Raw genomic sequence first — 23,281 nt, forward strand, 5'->3', positions numbered from 1 at the left:
GACCTCTCTTCTGTTACCTGAGTACTTTTTCTTTTAGACACCCATGAATGAAAGAGAATAAGCCATGACCTTGTCTACACTTTTGCTCCTCTGGCACAGCCTCGAACCCCTTCTCCCTCCAGGTATTTTGTGTTAAAAGGCCATATATAGCCCAGCCGATGTGGTTCAGTGGTTGAGCATTGACCTAAGAGCCAAGAGGTCATCGTTCGATTTCTGGTCAGGTCACATGCCCAGGTTGCGAGCTTGATCCCCAGTGTGGGGCATGTGTGCAGAAGGCAGCCAATCAATGATTCTCTCTCATCATTGATGTCTCTATCTCTCTTCCTCTCCTTTCCTCTCTGAAATCAATAAAAATACATTAAAAAATAAAGATAGAAGGGCTATAGTCTTACTATTCGCCCCTCCCCTCACCCTAACGCTGACCCTATTTATTGCTTTTTCCCTGCCTGTTTCAGCCAGAGCCTCAGAACCCATTTGTTCTAGAGGAGAGTATATTGATTTTAAAGACCTTATTCTTTTATACAAAACTAGAGGCTCAATGCATGAAAATTGTGCAAGGAGTTTGGCCCTCGCAGCACCAGCTTCATCTGGAAGGTCATCCGGCTGTCCAGTCTAATTACCATATTACCCTTTTATTATTATAGGTTATTCCTGAGCCTGGATTATAGCAGTTATATGATTTATGGGGTCTTCAGAGGAAGTTTTTTTATTCTTAAGCTTTGGAGAGTTAAGGAAAAAATATATGTATATTTAAAATATAGTAATATAAAAGGAGATAAATGTCGAGTTTTCACTGAAAAATTCACTGTCATACAATTAACTTGTGTTGACTGAATTAGAATTTCGTATAAAATAGTGTGAACTCACTACTGCTTTGATAAGAGAGCCATAGAAAAATCCCTGGGTGTTGAGCAGTATTTTTTGAGGAACTTTAGTGACCAGAATTTCCAACAGTATCTTGTAACTGAAAGAGGAGTTTTGGTCTCATAGACTACCTGCTCTATTAAAAAATGTAAAACATGCATGTGTATTTCAGACAAAGACATTGTATTAGAAGCAGAGCCATGAAGTTACTGGAGTGGTCTCGCTTCCAGAACAGCAAGGGATGAAATAGTGCAAGGAATCCCTTTGTTAAAGGTAAGGAGGACAGAGATCCAGGTGGCGGTGGAGTAGGTGGAAGCTACATTCACCTCTTCCAAGGACTAAACGAATTACAACTAAAATAGAGAACAATCATCCTGAATAAACCACTGAAGACTAACTGAAGAGAAGTCTTATAACCAAGGAATTACAGAAGCCACTTTGAAACTGGTGGGCAGAGATTCCAGAGGGTTGGCCCCACGTCAGCGGACAGCTGCCGAGGTACCAGCTGCCGGGGGTGTAAGCCTAGAGCACTGGACCAGGAATAGGAACTCTCCTAACATCTGGCTGTGAAAAGCAGTGAGATTTCTGACTGCCAGGGAGAGCAACGTCCACTGAAGACCAAGCACCAACTTATTTATTTATTTTAAATTATTTTTTAAAGTGTTTTTATTTATTGATTTGAGGGAAATATCGATTTGTTGTTTCACTTAGTTATGCATTCATTGGTTGCTTTTTGTGTGTGCCTTGACCCAGGATCAAACCTGCAACCTCGGCAAATCAGGACAATGCTCCAACCAACTGAGCTACATGGTAGTGCCACAGGCACCCTCTTCTTAAAGAGCCAAGAAATGTTAAAAGGCCTACTTTAAGAAGTCTAAGAAGAGGAAGAGGAAAGAGGAATAGAGTTAAAAAAAATAAAATGACAATAAATACAGGGACAGGAAAATTCACTGAGTTTTGCCCTAGCTGGTTTTGCTCAGTGGATAGAGCATTGGCCTGCAGACTGAAGTGTCCTGGATTTGATTCCAATTAAGGGCACATGCCCAAGTTGTGGTCTTGATCCCCAGTGGGGGGCATGCAGGAAGCAGCCGATCAATGATTCTCTCTCATCACTGATGTTTCTGTCTCTCTTCCCTTTGCTGAAATCAATAAAAATACATATTAAAAAAATGGATCCCTCATGTTTCCAGTTGGTACCAAAAAAGATCAGGGAGGACATGCAGTTAAGCATACGCACAGTAAATAGCGTGATTCTTCTTGCAGTGTTGATGGTATTGGCTGAATAACATAATGTAAGTAGCTGTTTTAAACAAATTCTGAATGAAAGCAGCAGAAGGAGGCAAGACTTTTTTTTTTTAGATCCTTTTATTGATTAAAGGATTTTTTTTTAAATTTTAAACTACAAAACAGATTCCATACATTCTGCCATAAATAAAAACAAACAATAAGGCAGGACTCTACATAAGCAAATGGAGAACAACTGTTTTCAGAAAAGTGTGATAAAATGCTTTACAATCATAAGCCATCCAGTTTTAAAATAAAACTATTGAAAACTCACAGTCTTCAAGCGGCACATACAAGACACCCTTGAAGAGGGAACAAAATGTGGTTCTGCCATTTTGCACTGTTCTCAGTTCCATGTTGTAAAATTCACACAGGTTGGTTGGTTTTCTTTCTCAAGAACCAGATGATAGAGGCACCAATGACAATACAACTTTGTTTCCAAGAACCTTGTAACAAAGCATTGTCTCTCTTAAACATGTGACTTAGGAGGCAAAGAGGGAATCCTGGGTAAAAGTTTTCCTGTAGAGGCAGGTTTTGAGCCGGTTTCACCGAATCCGCTTCTGCTGCCGCGCTCTGTAAATGTCATGAACAGGGGGGACGACGGCTCCCTTCTCCTCGTCGTCGTCTGAGTCCTCGTTAGGCCTTTTGACGGCCTTGGTGAGCACTGCGTTGCTTTCCACCGGGCCATTGCCTTCCACAGCGAGCTCTGGGGCGCCTCCCGTAATGAGCCTCACAGCTTCCTCAACAGCTGTGAACAAAACAGAAAGGGCTTTGGAAGATGCTGAAAATCACGCTGCTATGAAAGAGTATGCACGTACTACTTTGGATACTTTATAGTTAGTCTTATCCCCTACTATTAGCAAAGAGGGGATAGGACTACTAACACTAAATAATTGAGGGAACAGACAAAAACTGCTAACGTCAATAAAACTGTTTTCATAGGCCAAACCTAATAGTGCATGTTCACATGAGTAGGAAAGATAAGGTTTTTGTGACGTGTTACTTAGTGAAATCAGAATGTGAAGAAGTCTCTGTGCCAAGGTCACGCCTATGTTGCTTTGTACTTCTGTAAGGTGGCCAGCTGGTTTCAGAAACTTAAGTGGCAAAGATCGTCAATCTCCTCCTGCATAGGAGACGACCATGTGAATTCCACTCTAAGAAGAGGAGTTTTCATGAGTTTTCATGACTTACTATTGGGTATCTTGCATCTTCGGAAAATTTCCATCAGTTCATCCACTTGTACAAAAGGACCCTATTTTGATATAAATAAATTTTATTTTTAAACGTTTTATTAAAAATATTTTTAAATTACAGTTGACATTCAATATTATATTAGTTTCAGGTGTAGAGCATATTGGATAGACACTTATATAATTTATGAGGTGATCCCCTGATAAGTCTAGTACCCATCAGGCACCATACATGGTTAAAAAAATTTTTTTTAATTCTTAGTCTTATAAACAAATTTTATTGATTTGAGAGAGAGAGAGGGAGGGAGAGAGAAAGAAACACTGATTTGTTGGTCCACTTATACATTTATTGTGTGTGCCCTGACCGGGGATCAAACCTGCAACCTTGGCACATTGGGATGACGCTCTAACCAACTGAGCTACCTGGTCTGGGCCATAGATAAAATATTACTGACTATATTCCCTATGCTGCAGTTTACATTCACATGACTATTTCATAACTGCCAACTTATACTTATTAATCCCTTCACCTTCCTCATCCAGTCTTCCAACCCCCATCCCATCTGGCGACCATCAGTTTGTTCTCTGTATCTATAAGTCTGTTTTATTTGTTTGTTTTTTAGATTCCATAAATAAGTAAAATCGTATCTTGTTTATCTTTCTGACTTATTTCACACTTAGCATAGTACTCTCTAGGTCCATCTATATTGTTGCAAATCGGTATGATTTCATTCTTTTTTTTATGACTGAATGATATTGCATTGTATATATGTACTATATAATTTTCTACTATCTAACTGGACACTTAGGTTGTGTCCTTCTCTTGGTTATTGTAAATAATGCTGCAGTGAACATAGGAATGCATGTATCTTTTCAAATTGGTGCTTTGGATTTCTTTGGATAAATGTTCAGAAGTAAAATTGCTGGGTCATTCGGTAGTTCTATTTTTAATTTTTTGAGGAACCTCCATACTGTTTTCCACAAGGGCTGTATCAGCCTGCATTTCTACCAACAGTGTACAAGGGTTCCCTTTTCCCCACATTCTCACCAACACTTGTTTGTTGATTCATTGATGATAGCCATTCTGACAGGTGTGTGGTGATATCTCATTGTGTTGTGTGTTTTTTTAAATGTATATTTTATTGATTTTTTTTACAGAGAGGAAGAGAGTCAGAAACATCGATGAGAGAGAAGCATCGACCAGCTGCCTCCTGCACACCCCCTTCTGGAGATGTGCCCACAACCAAGGTGCATGCCCTTGACTGGAATCGAACCTGGGACCTTTCAGTCCGCAGGCCAACACTATATTCACCGAGCCAAACTGGTTTCGGCTCTTATTGTAGTTTTAATTTGCATTTCTCTGGTGATTAGTGATGTTGACACAAATTTTAATCCCCAAAATCTGACAAGTTAAAAAAGCACTACTTTATATTTCCCATGATATCAGAGGAAAAGCACACAGTTACTCTAACTCCCAAAGCAAGTATATCATGAAAATTGTGAACTAACCTGGAAACAGATTGGAGGAGGGAGAAGTTTCATTAAAACAACAGCTGCAGGTGGTACTGGGAATACTCCACCAGGTACCGGGTGTAAACCTGGAGCTATAAGAGAAAGAAAAGCAAGAATCAGACGGGATGGAACAATTCTCTACATTAAGAGCTAAAGTAAGTAATTTTTACACAATGATGTTCTATGTCTATATTGCTTTTTTCTGGACATTTTAAAGTTGTGTTCAGGGCTTTACACATTTGAACAAACTCAAGAAGGTGAGACAGTGAAAGCCATCTCGACCCCATTGCAGAATAAACTTAAATGACTTTGCATATGACAACCCAGGGTCTGAACTGAAGTCCATTTGCCAAAGACCATTTCTAAGCCTTCCAGGTTATTTGTTGAGCAATCCTGTTTAAAGTCAGTTATTCAACAACATATTTAATCATAAGGGGCCGGTTCAAATAGGATCTAGAGGAACTACTGTCCATTAGTAAGTATAAATAATACCAAATAACATCACTGAAGTAAGTTTCCAGCTGTACAGATAATCTGTACGCAGCAGCATTTCTGAAAGCTGTCTTAAGTATCACTGCCAAACTGGGTTACTGGCATCTGGGTCATTGAGTTTTTTGTTTGTTTTAAAGACAGGCTTAACATAGTTCAAAGATTACAGTCTAGTCACTTGTCATAGTGACCCTCGTCTAATAGTGGACGTACAATGGAAAGGTCACATTTCTTACCCCCCAACACCTCTGGATTTAAACCAGTACTGGATCTAAAGTTATGGCTTACGTGCTAAATGTCGTGGCTGAAATGGAATCATCTGCTGAGTATCTGGTTTAGGGTATTCTGGTTTTCTATCCACTTCATCTTTCAGAACAGGCACTATAGAAGGAGCTACAACTGGGTCTGGAATTATAGCTGCTAGCTTAGCACGGGAGACATCCTGAAAATGCAGAACAGAAGAATCCTAAACCTGAAAAAGGGACTTACAGAGTATAACTGCAATTCTACAATCTTGAGGATACACGGGATAATTGGGTAAAAGCCACAGAAAGGGAGAATGGAGAGGAATAAGCAAGAACTTGCTGATGGTAAAGATTGTTAAATTCTCAACAAGGAAATCTAAAAGGCTCTAGAGATTTGGTGTTTTTTAACCTTACCCAACCTGTTAAGAATCATTTAGGGGTGGGGAAAAATCATTTGGGACATTTGTTAGACACAATCTTTTGTGGGTTAATATGTAAGACTGGACACCAAGTACATTGGGGTAATTTGAAGAAAATCTGCGATTTTAGGTACTTTCTGACACCTCCCTTCCACTGGAATTGAACCACATCCATTTAAGTGAAGAAGCTAGAGTAAGGGAGGTCCTGCTTCATTAAAGCTAAAATCAAGTTTATCATTGCTTACACTAGTTAAGAGTTTGTTAATGAAATAAAATATTCCCAACATACAATTATAGGAAGAAGGAACACTTAATGAGCAGCCATTATTTGTCAGATAATTCTGGCTCCTATTTCTTTTTCTTAATGAGGCAAACAGTAACATCTCCATTTTAGAGAAGGGACTAGAAACTTCAAGAGGCTCTGGTATTTCCAAGGTCACACAGCCAAGTATCGATAGTAGAGAGGACTGGGAGCACAGGCCTCTGACCTCACACCCATCAGTCTTCATCTGGCAGTGCCCACCAGGGCCGAGAACAGCTCTCCAAAGGAAGCCTGTTAGGCGATACCCCACTCCAGAGAAGTTCCTCTCCTACAGGCAAACTGTGTCACTCTAGCTGTCTGGAATCAAGAGTCCTTCTGCCACCATCAAGGGATACACAAGCATTTCACCTTCTCAAATTCTCACATGCAGTTGAAGGCAACTCTAAATGAGCGGGCCTACTGAGAATTACTCTTTTCTCACATTCCTAACATGTTATACACATAGAAACATATTAATCTTTCCAAAATAAAAGAGTAGAAAGAAATATAAGATGGAAAATTCATATTCAAGACGTTCTACTTGGAAATAGCTATTTTCATTAACTTTCATAATTTCCATTTTCATCTTTGCAAAGTTGAGACTTTTTCTAATAAATTCACACAGTCTAAAGCATATTCGGCTTTTCATTGAGAAGTAGTTAAACTAGGAGGAGAACCTGCTCAGCTCTAGGCAGTTACCCCTTAGTTCAGAAAAGGAACTTGGGACTGGCACAGAACTGGAGCATCCACTAACCAAAAGGTCTGAAACTTATGAGTTATTTTTCTCAAATATTATATTTCAACCTGGTTTGGACGGCAGACTAGTGAGGCCTGGGCCAAAAGAGGGCAGTGAGGAAATGGAGAATGGTGGTCAGGAATATCCTAATGCTGGTTGGATAAAAGGAACCAATCTAAGACTCTTCCCTTTGAATTTCCACCCTGGTCTTTGCTAACATGGCAGAGAAAAATCAAGAAATAATACAACAATGGTGTTCTTAGCCAGGGCTGTTCTGGGGCTGTGTAAACATTAATTTTCCCCCACGTCAGGACGGGTTCAGGTAGCCGGATTGTTTTATGACTCAGTGGTCTACACAGCAGAGTTCCATTTCTAGATAAGCTAATTTCCTCCAGGGCCCCGTGAAAGGATTGATGTTTCAAAGCTATAGATCCCTCAAGGAGACTTACTGACTTAAGAAACTGTAATATTTCTTCTTTATACCTACAAATATGTGACATTTGATTTAAGAGCTGTCCAAATACGTTCAGTTTTAAGAACTATTGAGGAAAAAATATAATACCTCAGATGACGGCCATATTTTGTTTTTCTCTCCTCCCAACACCTCCATGTGTCTGCCCATCAGACGTAGGGCAATGACAATTTCAGGGAATGAAAGTATTTGTTAAATTTCATTTTGTTCAGTACTTTTTTAAAATCCTCACCTGAGGATATGTTTGTTGTTTTTAGAAGGAGAAAAAAGAAGACAGAGAAAGGAAAACATTGATGGGTTGTCTCCCGAAAACACCCTGAAGTGGGGATCAAACCCGCAACCTAAGTACGTCCCCATCCTGGGAATCAAACCCACCACCTTTTGGTGTACAAGATGACACTCCAACCACCTAAGCCATCCAGCCAGGGCAGTACATTTGATATTCAATGTTTCAGAGACCCAAGAAAATTCCCTGAACTTTTTTCTTATTTTCTGCAAATCAATTCTAAAACTAGATTAATTTCTACTTCAGAATTTAGAGTGAGGTTTATCCATGAAGTGTTCTAAAACATTGGAAAAATAAGGATACTACACACATCCTGACCCTAAGTACATACCTTATAACCAAGTGCTTTTAGTTCACTTGCAGAGCAAGGGTATAAATCCATGAACTTGTATCTATCTACCAGTAAAGCTGTTTCTTTGCCTTCATACTCTTCCTTGAATGCTGTAAACCGTCTTTTCTCCACTTTGAGTATACTAGCTAGATCACCAATATTACTTTCAAAAGCTAGAAATCGGGCCCAGATTTCTCTGTAAGAAAATAAATAGAATCAATACTTAATTGTTCTGGGTTTGGGACAGGAAATACATTTATTTAAAAAAGCCTTAAGCTCCCCCTCTCCCTTTTAAAAATTGTCTCTTTTTTATTATAAAGATTTCCAAACTATAGAAAAATAGAATAGTGTAACAAATATATCATTACCTAATGACCTAGATTTAAATATTACTAATATTTTGCCATATTTGCTTTATCTTGTTTTTATTTAGGAATTTGAAAGTAAATTATAGACATAATATTTCACCCTAAATACTTCTATATTTAAGCTCTGTTGTGATTTTTTACTTATTTAGCATACCTTCCAATTCTTTGTGGTCAATAACACATATTTACCCTGGAAAAGGTAAACTCCAGGTGGAAGAGCTAAAAAAAAGAATCTGGATAGATTTCCAATTTCTCCTGAATAATGAATGTGGCTTCACCTTTTGTTGAGTGGCATGAATTACAACGTAGAATACATTCTTCATTCAATCTTTTGAATAAAAATATAAAAGCTCTCTATTTTTCCCATGAATATGGATCACTGAGGATCAATTTATGCCTCACTACTATTTAACAGCCAGAATTAATTATCTGAGGCTTTCAGTGTCATTAAGCACCATTGTGCTAATACACCAAATACCTATTATATACCAGGTATAAAACTACCACAAAAATCTGTCACTGGTAGATATTATTGTTACTCGATGGGAAAGTAAGGATTGGCAAGGTTATGAGATCTGCCCAGGGTGTAGGTTAGCTAAGCTGGGATTTGAACCCAAGACTTCAATGCCTTATTATTTCCACTATATCATTACTTTATATTCCTCTGTTTGGTAAAACTGATAGATGTAAAACCATAAATCAGGGACATAATGTGTCAAACAAATTTTCAATCTGTAAGAATCTTTGCTCTCAAGAAAGGTAAAATTTCAGAACATGTCTCTAATTTGTTCAGATCATTTCTAAGGATAAAACTAGAAAAATATATTAAAATAGTCAATAATAAATTGCCAAGGCTTCTCTGAAAACAACTGATCATTGTACAAACACTAAAAATGTATCTTTAAAACTAAACAAAATTTTTTTTTAAATTATCTTAAACAGGTATGAAAATATTGCAGGTAGGCATTTATAAGTTAAGTTTTGAGAGAGATGGGAAATTTCTCCTGAAATTTATACTCAAAAAGCAAATGTTCATTCTATCAATCACAATTCAAGTATTCAATACACATTAGGACCTGCCCAACAAGTTTTCACGATGCTTACCCTGACTTTTCGGGAGGAAGGCTTCCAGATGTTAAAACGCGTTCAAACAAAACTCGGGTATTATTATCCTCTAGGATAAAAGAGTTTTCAAATATTAAATTGAGTTTCACAATTCAGCAGTGTATTTGCACGTGCATTAACTATTATCACAACCAATTTTTAAAGATGAGGGAACTTGAGGTTCACAAAACTAAGGTAGTTGATCTGGTTCACTGTTATTGAGTAACCAAGCTATATATAACTTGAAACCAGGTCTTTTAACCTATAGTTCAGCCCTCCTTAGTATACTGCAGTTGTAATGTGTAACTATCACAGGTCTGAGCCTGGCACCATTTGCCTTTAAAAATAATGACAATTACATTATCTGATGACATTAGAAGTGTGACTGTTGATATTTTTAAATACAATGAGTGGGAAGGATGGCAAATTGAGATATAGTTGAGTTTCTTATTTTGCAACACCAGGACTCCTCTGTATTTAGGTTTAAATTCCTATAGAGGTACAATAATACCTAGACTGGAAGACAAATATGCAAACGGGAAATGAATTGAGAACGAGGAGAACATGCCCACTCTATGTTCTCTCTTTTGCTCCCCCTTGGAAAGAAGGGCACACACTGGCCCCGGTTCCCAAGCTTCCCCAAAGCCTGTCTGCACGGTGCTGCCTTGGCCAGTTCCGGGGCGGGAAGGGGAGGCGCCCACATCCCTTTCTCGTGCCCAGGGCGGCAGCAGTATTGGTGGCATCAATGGTGAGTGGCAAGTAAATCTTGCATTTTATTCTTTTTGCTGTGTTCCACACTTTGCTTTAGGCATACTTTTTACCATTCCATATAACTTTCCATTGCTCTTATATTGTTCTCTGCCTGGAATAACACATTTTCCTCTCTTTACCTGGCTAACGACTGCCTGTCCTTCACAACCTATCTTGTGTCCCCTTCTTTATGACAGGGGCTTGGTTGGCTGAGTGTCATCCCGTGCACAAGAGGTTGCTGGCTCAGGCACATGCCTTGGTTATGGGCTCGATCCCCAGTAGGAAGCATGCAGGGGCAGCCGATGGATGTTTTCTCTTATCAATGTTTCTATCTCTCCCTCTCCTTTCTTTAGAAAATCAATAAAATAAAAATAAAAGAGTAAAAATGGTGGAATTTAATATATTTTATTTAATCCAGTATACATAAATTATCATTTCAACATGCAATCAATGTGAAAAATCAAGATATGTTACCCCCCCCCATACTATTTGAAATCTGATATTTTACCCTTGCACCATATTTCATTTTGGCCTGACCACATTGCAAGTGCTCAAAACTCAGTAGTCTAAAATGGCTACCATAAGAGCACGCATAGCTCTAGAACTAAATTATACTCTCCTCTCTCTGCCTCCGAAGTGCTTCACTCAGGGCTCTACTACAGAATTTAGCACTTTTTTCATGATTGCCACCATATCCTAAGTAGTTAACATTTATACATAGCATGCTTACCACACCCATATAAAAGTCAAAACTTCATTTAATCACCTCTATCACTGTTCTGCAGTTGAGAAACCCAAAACAAGTTCATACACCTAATCATGCTTCAATTAAGGACCAAATAATGATGGAATTATGTTTATACCTATGATTCCCTATGAGAATGCTCTGAGGGGAAGAATGGAGTCCTATTCACCTTTCTATTCTCAGGCCCTACTAACCAGAGTATACTGAATAAATGAATGATGGATAGATGAGTGGATGGATAAATGAGTGGAAGACTATCTAAAACACTGAGGCTGGAAGACAAAAATGTCTACATCAGATATCATCCTCAATTTTAGAATAGCAAATATTATACATACTACTAACTATTCTAAAAAAAATCAAGCAAAATAGTTAAAAATTAGTGAGGAACATTAATTTCATACAAGAAAATAAAAATTTAATTAAATGTTCCACTGTCTCACTTTTTGAAGTTAAGTCCTTTTCCAGAGTGTAGAATCACTCAGCTGAAATACAAAATCATATGTAAGTTGTATTCTTTTCTATTATTTAGATATACAGAATGTTATTATTTCCTGAAACTATCATTAAAATCATTGGTCAATACCTGTGATATCTAATTCTATAATCATTCACATGGCATATACTTGTATATTTCTTAAATCAATTTTTATGATATCATTTTTTTGGTCAAATACTATCCTAGACTGTGGGTAATTGGACTAAATGAGATATACATGTACAGTATATATGAATACTCTAGCTCAGTGCCTGGTATAAGGTAAAAACTCAACATTATAATTATTATTACAATAGAACAGGGAAATAAAAGTAAAGATGCTAAATAAACATCATGTTTGGTTTTGAAGTTGGTTCCCCAGGAGCCTCAAAGCATTTTCTTTACTACTTGGGCACCTTTGAGTTTTGGTGGCTATCGTTTTTGTCTGTCCTGTCCTATCACCGCTTGTCCCTTTCCCCACACGAGAGACATTTACCCAGAGCTATCAGAGATGAGCACGGACAACTCTGTCTCCAACTCTAAATATACAGCTTTATCCTACTACTGATGGGAATTTACTGATGATGTATTAAAGACCGTTCTGCAGAATCAAGACACCTCCCATTTCTCAATAAATACAAATTCTTGGTTGTCAGGCCACAAATATTTTCTGAGTGCTATCAAGTGCCTGATTCTGGTGTGATAACATGATTATAATACATTGGAGAAGGAAAAAATATAGCAACATAATTTCAGAGAATAACATTGATGGTTTAATATTATGTAATCATTATAGATCTACTTACCATTAAGGTGAGAAAGATAGTCAATATAGGCCAGAACATATTCTGGAATGTCTCCATATTTCTTTAGCCCCAGCTCAAAAATCTTAAAGGCAACAGATTTGTCCTAGAAATAGAGAGTAAAGTACTGATTTCCATGAAGTGTCAGATAAGATGCTCAAAAGGATATTAAAACTATAGTACCTAAATGTGACAAGTTATATTAAGAATTAAAATGGAGCCCTGCCTGGGTGGTTCAGTGGTTGGGCATTGATCAATGAATCAGGAAGTCACAGTTCAATTCCCAGTCAAGGCACATGCCCAGGTTAGGTGCTTGATCCCCAGTAGGGGGCTTGCAGGAGGCAGCCGGTTGATGATTCTCTCATCATTAATGTTTCTATCACTCTCCGTCTTCAAAATCAATAAGAATATATTAAAAAAAAAAAAAAGAATTAAAATGGAAATTAATACTATATTAAATAAAAATTACAGTGCTAAAAACCACTCGAGGAGGTTTAGATTCACAAATATGGAGTTTAATAAGGTAGAAATGAGCAAACAGTGGGGGTTTGGGTTGATGTTCCATGTAATTGCACACAATTGCACTTAAGACTTCCTTTATGCCCTAGCTAGTTTGGCTTAGAGTAGGGGTGTCGAACTCAATCAGAGAAGGGGCCAAAATCTAAAATCCAGTCTAAATCGCCGGCCGAATGGTTTACTGAACAGTCATAAACTGTCATTGTGATGGAAATGCAGCGGAGTGCAGTGTTGACAGCGCGGTGCGGGCCACATTGCAAGGCCTGGCGGGACGGATTTGGCCCGCGGGCCTTGTGTTTGACACATGTGGCTTAGAGGATAGAGCATTGGCCTGCAGACTGAAGGGTCCTGGGTTCAATTCCAGTCAAGGGCACATGCCTGAGTTGCAGGCTTGATCCCCAGTAGCGGGCATGCAGGAAGCAGCCAATCAATGATTCTCTCTCATCATTGATGTTTCTCTCTCTCTCCTTCTCCCTCCTATCTAAAATCAATAAAAATACATTTAAAAAAAATGAAAATAAGACTAGCCTAATGACAGGAACTGGGACTTCCTTTCTTTCAATTATCTCAGATGAAGAAAATTATTTCATTGTTAATTTTATTTCAGTACTTACTTTACTACAGTAATACTCCATGAGTGCTGCAGTCACATAGACATGATGGCGGGTTCTGGTATCTTCTCTTGCTTTCTTAAATATCATTCTTCCAGATTTGATACCTTCTGCTCTTCTTGCAAATTTCATATATTGGATGTATACCTATGTAAAACCAAGTATTTGTGTTCCATAACTAAGGCAGAGTGTGATCTGGGTAGTATTCAAAACTGGCTTACGTTATATCTTAATACTAATATGTTTTTTGTATAAGACAGCTTTTTCAGCGTGGTGTCAATGCATACCTCTGGAGTTTCCATCTCCTTAATGGCAAATTCCCGGATCTCTCTGAGTGTCTGAGAGACAGGCTTCTTGAACCCCACTCCATGATGCACCTGTGATGCTGGTGGCATATTCTCTGGCCACTATCTTGTTGATGGCAGAATAGCCCTTCTTTCCCTCACCACCCTTTTTGTGGGAGCCATTATACTGGGCCCAAGTTGGAAAGCCTTCACATTTTCTTAATTTATTGCTATAAAAGCCCACTATTATTTTCCAAAGACCAATAATGTAACTTTATAAGTCATTTTAAACTATTCATGAACCATTTTATACTCAGCACCTATTGAGTGCCCAATACATGATGAGTATTTGTTCAATGAGCAAATGTCTCTGGATGATGAGTAGGGTCCTGATTTGCCCAGTTTTGATGATGTCAAACTGTTGTTACTCAGTTTTTACAAGTGGATGAATAAAGGAATGAACTATGAGTTTCTTGAAGAAAGAAAATTTACCTAATTTGTCGTTATACTGCTGGAATATAGCACAGAGCAGTTTGCTAAATGAATTTAAAAATTATTATTAGGAGTCCTGGGTTCAATTCCAGTCAAGGGTGCATGCCTGATTGTGGGCTCAATCCCCAGTGGGGGGAATGCAGAAGATAGCATGACCAATGATTTTCTCTCATCATTGATGTTTCTTTCTATCTCTTTCTCCCTCTTCCTCTCCCTTCCTCTCTGAACTCAATAAAAATATATTTAAAAAATCGTTATTAAATGCCAGCAATTAAAACAGTGGAAAGCCAAAACAAACAAACAAAAAAGCAGTATAGCTGAAGCTGACTTGTGGCAGAGTCTAGAGCCTCACACACTGGCCTTCCCTCCCCTCCCAGAAAGAGCTCTATGTTGCTTCTACAAAACTCAGGACTTTGAGAACCATTATTCCAGAGCAGTATTCAGGACAAGGTGAGTTTCTGTCCAGTCTCTCCTCAGGATGCTCCATTTATGTAAAAAAGAAATATTTATTATGCTACAATTATGTGGCATAAATGGCTCTAACCATGAGCACAATGAAGGTGTTAGAGAAAATGCCCCAGAAGCTATACCATATTGCTGCGTTAAATAAAAAAGAAGATTGAATAGAGAACAGATCAGTAACTGCCAGTGGCTGGGAAAAAAGAAGGGTTGACTACAATGGGGTCACATGAGAGAATGTTTGAGAACAATTGAAGTGTTTAATATTTAATTGTGATGAACAAATGTCACTGGATGATTATTCCCATGATTCATCATCATGATGGTCCCATGATTCAATGTTACTGGTCAAGGGTCATAGAAGTAAACAATAAAAACAGTGAATCTTGTTGTATGCACATACATTTTTTATGTTAAAGCAGGTTGCAAAGGTAGGAAAGAGATTTGTAATGTACTCACCAAGGTGGGGTCAATATCCTCAATCGCCAAAAGTCTGTTATATATACTGTGAACCTTCTCGTACTTCATGCGACTCTAAGGGTAGAGAAGAAGTGGACATGAATATATACTCTACACAAGCACGGTTAGAGCTCTGAGGAATCCAGAGGCCGCCCCCCACAATGGCACCCGCTTTGAGCATAAATATGTAATAAGCTGAGGACTAATAAATGTCCATTTTGTATCATCTTTGTCTACCAAAAGCAATATTCTAGGCAAAGAGGCAACCAGAAAAAAAATTCAGTCCTGCAGTAAAAAATCCAATTATAAGAAATTTTTTTATTTCTAAATATTTTTTTACTAACCTCTTCATAATCTGCATATGCAAAATACAGAAGCATATTCTTCTTTAATAAAGTGCTTATGGCTCTTTCATATATATTAGCAGCTTCATCACTAAAAAGTTTGGCATTATTCATATCCTAAGAGAGAAAAAAGAAAAGCTCACTACAAAAATGTTAATATAGCTGAAAGAGAATAAAATACACACACACACACACACACACACACACACATATGGACACATATCATTTCTGGATTTTAAAAATATTTCAAAGACTCATTCCATTATTTTAACAGCAGAATCATAAAATACTCTAAATGATTCATCACTGTAATACCTTGAAAAATAGTCTAATTACATAAGGGTGTCATTAAGATTCATATTAATATAAATTAAAGTTTTCAACACTATTCTTTATTACCAAAATTTTGTTAATCCTCTCCCAAGGATATTTTTTCCATTGACTTTTAGAGAGAACAGAAGGGGGAGAGAGCGAAACATCAATTGGTTACCTGTTGCCTCCTGCACACACTCTGACCAAGGCCAGGGATCGAACCTGTAACCCAGGAATGTGCCTTTGACCAGGAATCAAATCCAAGACCTTCCAGTGTGTAACCTGATGTTCTGATAACTGAGTGGCACTGGCAAGGGCTCAGCGCTATACTTAGCAAATTATTACTATGCCAAACCCATGGAAAGACAAAAAGGGACAAAAGGAATACTCACCCCCTTCTCTGCTAGCAGTTTACTTGACTGCTCAAGATACTGGGCAGCTTCATACCAAATATCAGGGTGATGGCCCAGCACAAGCAGACACTGTTCATAAGCAAACATAACTAAGGAAAGACAGTCACAAGATTCAATTAAAATAAATGTTATTTACAAATCTATCAATATAAGCATCACAATTAAACTATTAGGCTAAGGCAGTGTTCGGCAAACTCATTAGTCATCAGAGCCAAATATCAACAGTACAACGATTGAAATTCCTTTTGAGAGCCAAAAGTTTTAAACTTAAACTTCTTCTAATGCCTCTCCTTCAAAATAGACTCGCCCAGACCGAGATATTTCGTGGAAGAGCCACACTCAAGGGGGCAAAGAACAGTATGTGGTTCGAGAGCCGCAGTTTGCTGACCATGGGGCTAAGGCAATGCACTCCAATAAAACTTTAAAAAAAAAGACTATTTCCACTATGTCACAGGACTGAGAGATTTACCCTGAGATTAAGGGCAAACGTAAAACAGACCCATCTTAGTGTAAAACCAAGTCACTACAAAGCCCAGGTGACCTGCCAGTAACTTAACTCCGTGTTAAACTCAGCACGTTTCATAGGAAGGTAACCAAATCCAGCTCTATAGTCTTTCACTTGTACATCTGTACAATGTCCCTAAGGAAGTGTGACCCACAGTCAAGAAAAAAGGAAACCGTCAAAACCGGTTTGGCTCAGTGGTAGAGCATCAGCCTGCGGACTGAGAGGTCCCAGGTTTGATTCCGGTCAAGGGCATGTACATTGGTTGCTGGCATGTACATCCCCGTAGGGGGTGTGCAAGAGGCAGCTGGTCGATGTTTCTCTCTCCTCGATGTTTCTAGCTCTCTATCCCTCTCCCTTCCACTCTGTAAAAATTCAATAAAATATATTAAAAAGAAAGAAAGAAAGCCAATCCCATGATAGTCCAGATGTTGAATTAGCATAAAAGGATTTTATAACTACGGTTATAAATATGTTTAATGACTTAAAGAAAAAGATGTTAATGCATATGGAACTGTAACTATAAAAAATACAAAAATTTATAGAATCTATAAAACTGAAAAGTAAAATATCTGAAATGAAGAATTCACTAGACGGGCTTAACAGTAGACTGGATATTATAAAACAAAGCTCAGTGAACATAGAGATAGATTTATACAAATTACTAAATCTGAAGAACATAAGAGAAAAAAAGACAGGTTGAAAAACAACCTCAGGCCCTAGCCAGTTTGGCTCAGTGAATAGAGTTGGCTTGTGGACCAAAGGGTCCCCGGTTCAATTCCGGTCAAGGGCACATGCCTGGGTTGCAGGCTCGATCCAATGTACAGGAGGCAGCCAATCAATGATTCCCTCTCATCACTGATGTCTCTATCTCTTCCTCTCTAAAATCAATAAAAGTATATTAAAAAAAAAAAAAAAACAACCTCAGATTCCTATGAGATAATATCAATTGGTATAACATGCATGTGACTGGAACCTCAGGAGGGTTAATCTTATTACCTCTTTTTGTTATAAGGGTCTGATCTTCCGTACGAAGAGGGTTGCTCTTTTCCCACTGTATGTATTTCTTCCACATATCTACCTGCTGAGCTTCTTGAGGAGTATTCTGAGGAGGCACTGAGGGAGCATTGCGGTCCAAGCCTTTCATTACTGTCTCATATTCCTACATGAAAAGCATTTAGCATTCTGTGGTCAGCATAGGAACTACTCAGATATACAAAAGGTTGGTCAGCTTGGAATAATTTGCTAAAATGCCAATTTCTTCCAAATACTACTTTAATATAATCTAAATATTTAAAATCAGGGAGAAAGATTATAGCAAATTACCTACCCAAGAACAGGTTATCAGGATTGGGTGAAAAGAACACATCTGGTCTGTAAAGATAATCTAGGAGGTCACTCTCCAGGACAGAACATGACTGATGATCTGGTGGCATCATTACTGCCATCTTTTGAGAGACTGGGTCTTTTTAAATTTGTATCACTACACTATTTTCCCTAACTTCTCATGGTGTCAATTAATGAAAAGCTATGTTCACAAGACAAAAGTTTGTCTCTGAGAGCTGTTATTAGACAACAGAGTAATACAGTATTCAGATATGCATAAGCAAATAGGAGGGAAGGATAAGAACTTCATCAATTATAGTTGGAACTTTGTCTCTACGACCAGTTTCTATATTTAAAAAGTTTCTTCCAAACTCAATGTATTCTCTTTTGCCCTTTATCATTAGCAGCAGTATACTAGAAGAGGTCAATGGGGAAAAAAGGAGACTTTCAACAATATAGAACTATTTTTTTTTAAAGAGGTATTTCATTTCAAATATGTCATCTGCTCAGACAACACTACTAATTGTCATTAAGATTTCTAATGATTGAAAATAATACCAGACAGGAAAAGCTCTTGTGTAAACAAACTCATAACAATCATTGAAATAAGTGGCCTGATAAAATTGCATACCTTTGCTACACGCCTAGCATTCATGTAATCTCTACTCCGATCTTCAATCATTTTTTTAGCCAAATGAATATTGATACCCTAAGGAAAAAGGAAGCATAAGTTTTAATTAACTATACTTTCGTATTAGCACAATATAGTTAAATTTATTCATGTACTAAATCACTTTAAATTTTTTATTTTAAAAGACGTTTTTTGTTAATAAAATAAAGGTTCAATCACATTATATAGTTTAGAGATCAAGGAAGATGTGTCAAAGTCTGATATGAACTGGCAATAAATTTCCATAGATCAGGAATTTTTAAAGTTAGGGAATGATTTGGAAAGGATACAAATTCTGTTTCATATAAAATTTTAATAATAAAGAATGATGAGCCCTAGCCGATTTGGTTCAGTGGAAGGAGCATCGGCCTGCGAACCAAAGGGTCCCAGGTTCGATTCCGGTCAAGGGCACAAGCCCAGGTGTGGCCTCAATCCCCAGTGAGAGACTTGCGGGGGGCAGCTGACCAATGATTCTCTCTCATCATGGATGTTTCTATCTCTCTCTCCCTCTTCCTTCCTCTCTGAAATCAATAAAAACGTATATTAATTAAAAAAAAAAATGATGCACAGATTCATTTGAGAGAATAGCTGTGGATTAATCCTGAAAAGTACTTTTCTAAGTCTGCATAACTTCCAAAATAACTGCAGGGGGAAAAAGGAGAAAAAAAAAGAAATGCAGTGGTAGAAGTAGACATAAACATTATCGTTCATGTTCAGCAGATCTCAGAGAGTAGACCAAGAAACTGATTTCCAAGATCCTTTCAGTGAGGTCCATAAGATCAAAACAATCTATAACAATAAAAGTGTAATATGCTAATTAGACTGGACAGCCCGATGAAGCCAGGGCTGTGAGGGCCAAGCCCCTTGCATGAATTTCATGCATCGGGCCTCTAGTTTTCATATGATACTAAGACATCGTTTGCCTCTCTTACAAATATGCAGTGGAGTTTTTCAGAGACTATGTGACATTCAATATTATAAAAGATTGAATTTAGAAGCAGATATAATCTAGCTGTTAAGCTTGATATTAAAGAAATTTGCAAAAATACAAAACAATGCCAATCTTCTCACTAAATTGTTTCTTGTTTTGGAAATTACAGTTTGTTACAATACTATTTATGTTAAAATGTAAGGAGTATTCTGTTGTAAATTTAAATGATTAAAAAGTATCTTAAACTTTCTGTTTTAATGTTAATATGCAAAATATGATATGTAAAACCCATATTAAACTAAAAAGTTCTTTGTAATCTTCAATACTTCTTAACCCCCCACCAACCGCCCCCCCCCCCAAAAAAAAAAGTTAGAGAGCTACTCTCATACCTACGGAGGAACGGTTTTATTTATTTATTTATTTTTAAAAATATATTTTTATTGATTTTTCTTACAGAGAGGAAGGAAGAGAGATAGAGAGCTAGAAACGTCGATGAGAGAGAAACATCGACCAGCTGCCTCTTGCACACCCCCTACCGGGGATGTGCCCACAACCAATGTACATGCTTTTGACTGGAATCGAACCTGGGACCTTTCGGTCCGCAGACCAACGCTTTACCGCTGAGCCAAACTGGTTTCGGCTACGGAGGAACGATTTTAATACTCTGCATAGTTCTTCCAAATCACAGTGGACATATGAGGAACTTTCTTTTAACAATGAAGCTTATTTGGCATGTATGTTTATTTATTAGCTCAGATGATTAAAGCATATGCCAATGAGCCAAAAATCTTGGATTGTAGCTCCACATTTCACAAATGCAAGCCAACATCTTATCTATAACTAGGTAAAAGAGGTGCATTGCAACTGATCACTACTATCAGAAAATCAATTCTAAAAAGGTACCATTTCATAAGGCACCAATGTGTGGGTATAGTTTAACAATGAATAAAAATAGGTTTGTTAGAATTTCGATTTTTCCAGAGTAGTCTCTAAAAAATAATGAGTTTCTCAAAACCTTGCAAAAACATCAGAAGTGGTTCTTACATTACAATCAACATAAAAACAGACATGCACAGCACTGATATGCAGGTACCTAATATCAAAAAGCCTAGAATCTACAAATCCACAATGCATTAAAATTAAAATTAAAATGGTGTGATTATAATAATTAATCTGGCCTAATTTACCTCTTCATACTTGTTATAGTCTCTCCAGAGTTGTTCAATGTTGATCATTGGATTAACACAACCTCGTTGATAAACCCTTCGGACAGCTGTTATTCTTTGATTTTCTGCATAAGATCCAACAGCTTCCCTGGTGTTGGATAAGAAATGCCATCAATCATATTATACCTATATCAACTGTGCACACTGAAAAAAATCAATAAAAATACTTACACGCCTTTTAAGAAATTGATGTAATCCACCCAAATCTAAGAAATAAAATAAAATGTTAGTATCTTTCTTGATATTTTCAAATTTATAAGGTGTATACATTAAAAATATTTTAACTCTACCTGATAAGACATAATTTCCATCCCAATTTTATCCAGTGCAAAATCATATGCTTGAGCCATTTTTTCTCTGAAATAAATGTGAAAGACATGTTTTTTTAAAAATTGTATTTATTAATTTTTTAAATGATTTTTAGTCCTAGCCAGTTTTGCTCAGTGGATAGAGCATGGGCCTGTGGACTGCAAGATTTTAGGTTCAATTCCAGTCCATAGCATATGCCCAGATTGTGGGTTCAATCCCCAGTGTGGGGTATACAAGAGGCAGCCAATTAATGATTCTCTCATCATTGATGCTTCCATCCCTCTCTCTTTTTCTATGAAATCAATAAAAATATATATATTTTAAAATGTATCTACAACTAAAACAGAATCATAACTTCTGATCACAGTATCAGAACAGCATGTGAACCTTTTGTATGTGTAAAAAATGTAAAGGCATCCTTGTAAGTACACAAAGTACTTCTTTTGGTTAGCTTGCCAATGTCATTTGTTTCTTTTACCTTCTGCTTGTGAGCTTACCAATGTCCAGGCCCAGGTTTTATTTATTTTTCTACCCTTTAAATTGCTTAATCTTATATGTAAACCGAGTAAAATGTGGAAATATCTGGTATAAGCAGATGAGTTACATATGAAGATCTATTAATTCTTAAGTAAAATTTAGAGTAAAAGAACTTCCACTTCACTATAAGACATTAAGAATAATGAGGAAAAGGCCGAAACCGGTATGGCTCAGTGGTAGAGCGTCGGTCTGCGGACTGAAAGGTCCCAGGTTCGATTCCGGTCAAGGGCATGTACCTTGGTTGCAGGCACATCCTCATCGACGTTTCTAGCTCTCTATCTCTCTCCCTTCCTCTCTGTAAAAAATAAAAAATAAAAAAATAAAAAAAAGAATAATGAGGAAAAGAAGATAGAATTCTAGTTATAGATAAAACTTAGAGGTGTGTTTTAACATTTGGGAAGGTCCATTACTTAGATTCAGTGTAGTTAGATGGAATGGGTGAGAGCCAGAGCAGGGAAACTACACAACAGAACTGTCAAATAGGCCTTGCAATACTTAAGCAACACATTGCATCATAACCTTCCAAGAGCGGTGCTATAACAAGTAATAAAATGCTCTTTACTAAGTTTGACAACAAGCCTATCTCTTTCCCTGGAGTTAAGAGAAAGCGAGTTACTGTGGGACTGACTTTGTGCCTCGGGATTACTTGCATTCTTAAAACCCTGATTTAACTTACTTGTAACTTGGTAGTTTGCCCTTGGTTTCTCGAACATATGAAAGATAACACTTCCATAAATCAATGTGCAAAACCTTCATAAGGCATCTCTGAAATAACTACAAATACAAGAAAATATTATCAGAATCCATGAGTAAATTTCACAGGGACGTGGGTAAAATATAACATTAAAAAACAAACTTAGCTCTTTTCACAAATATATCTTCTTACAAACAAATGGCAAATAACTCCTTCCTGGTTCTTAGTTTTTATTATAAACATTTTTCAAACATACAGAAGTGCTGAATAAATACAATGAACTACATAATCACTACCTAGATTTAATAATTGTTAACATTTTACTATATTTTCCTTATGTGGTTAAGTCCTCAGTTAAGCTTCAGCATATAAGTCCAAGTATCTTTAATAGAACTCACCTTTTCAACCTTGTCATAATTTTTAGCTTTAATCTGAAGAGAAACAGAAAAATATTGGATTAACACCATTCTTCTCAAAGTATTAAAACACTACCTCTCATTTAAAAAAACGAATCTTGCAAATCCATCTCTATACTTTCCTGTTAATTCTGCCTTTCTAAAATAAATAATAGAAGTTTGAACCCAACTATGGATATATGCATTATAAATATATACCTTATACAAATGCATCCTAAATGAATATTTTCTTATACTCATTTATGTTGAAATTTTATAAAATAGTTAATAAGATGAATACAGACATACAAAGAACAGAATATTTTTTGTTGTTGTTACTAATTTTGACTAACTTTATGCTTTAGACAAACTACTATATTCCAGGCACTGGGGCTACCCGTGAACACAACCTATACAGCCTGTC

At 37.2% G+C, this 23,281-nt stretch overlaps 1 protein-coding gene across 6 annotated transcripts in view; it reads right to left on the minus strand.

Annotated features, from left to right (window-relative positions):
* Positions 1–2,236: 2,236 nt before the first annotated feature.
* CSTF3 (cleavage stimulation factor subunit 3) overlaps positions 2,237–23,281 on the minus strand; it is a 71,269-nt gene continuing 50,224 nt past the window's right edge. For 4 of the 6 annotated variants that reach the window (XM_045578111.1, XM_036426598.2, XM_036426602.2 and 1 more), the window contains 18 exons: positions 22,861–22,893; positions 22,445–22,542; positions 21,213–21,279; positions 21,094–21,128; positions 20,884–21,010; positions 18,727–18,804; positions 17,769–17,931; positions 16,247–16,356; positions 15,543–15,659; positions 15,199–15,273; positions 13,508–13,651; positions 12,381–12,483; positions 9,602–9,671; positions 8,130–8,325; positions 5,628–5,781; positions 4,848–4,942; positions 3,340–3,400; positions 2,237–2,896 (listed from right to left, as the gene is read on the minus strand). In XM_045578111.1, coding sequence (XP_045434067.1) covers positions 2,694–2,896; positions 3,340–3,400; positions 4,848–4,942; positions 5,628–5,781; positions 8,130–8,325; positions 9,602–9,671; positions 12,381–12,483; positions 13,508–13,651; positions 15,199–15,273; positions 15,543–15,659; positions 16,247–16,356; positions 17,769–17,931; positions 18,727–18,804; positions 20,884–21,010; positions 21,094–21,128; positions 21,213–21,279; positions 22,445–22,524 — 1,878 coding nt within the window. In that variant the 5' untranslated portion in view covers positions 22,525–22,542; positions 22,861–22,893 and the 3' untranslated portion in view covers positions 2,237–2,693. The remainder of the gene's footprint in view (positions 2,897–3,339; positions 3,401–4,847; positions 4,943–5,627; positions 5,782–8,129; positions 8,326–9,601; positions 9,672–12,380; positions 12,484–13,507; positions 13,652–15,198; positions 15,274–15,542; positions 15,660–16,246; positions 16,357–17,768; positions 17,932–18,726; positions 18,805–20,883; positions 21,011–21,093; positions 21,129–21,212; positions 21,280–22,444; positions 22,543–22,860; positions 22,894–23,281) is intronic. The other 2 variants (XM_036426599.2, XM_036426603.2) reach the window with 2 other exon arrangements.

The sequence above is a fragment of the Pipistrellus kuhlii genome, unplaced genomic scaffold (assembly GCF_014108245.1).
Source record: "Pipistrellus kuhlii isolate mPipKuh1 unplaced genomic scaffold, mPipKuh1.p scaffold_m20_p_9, whole genome shotgun sequence".
NCBI classification, from domain to species: Eukaryota; Metazoa; Chordata; class Mammalia; order Chiroptera; family Vespertilionidae; genus Pipistrellus; species Pipistrellus kuhlii.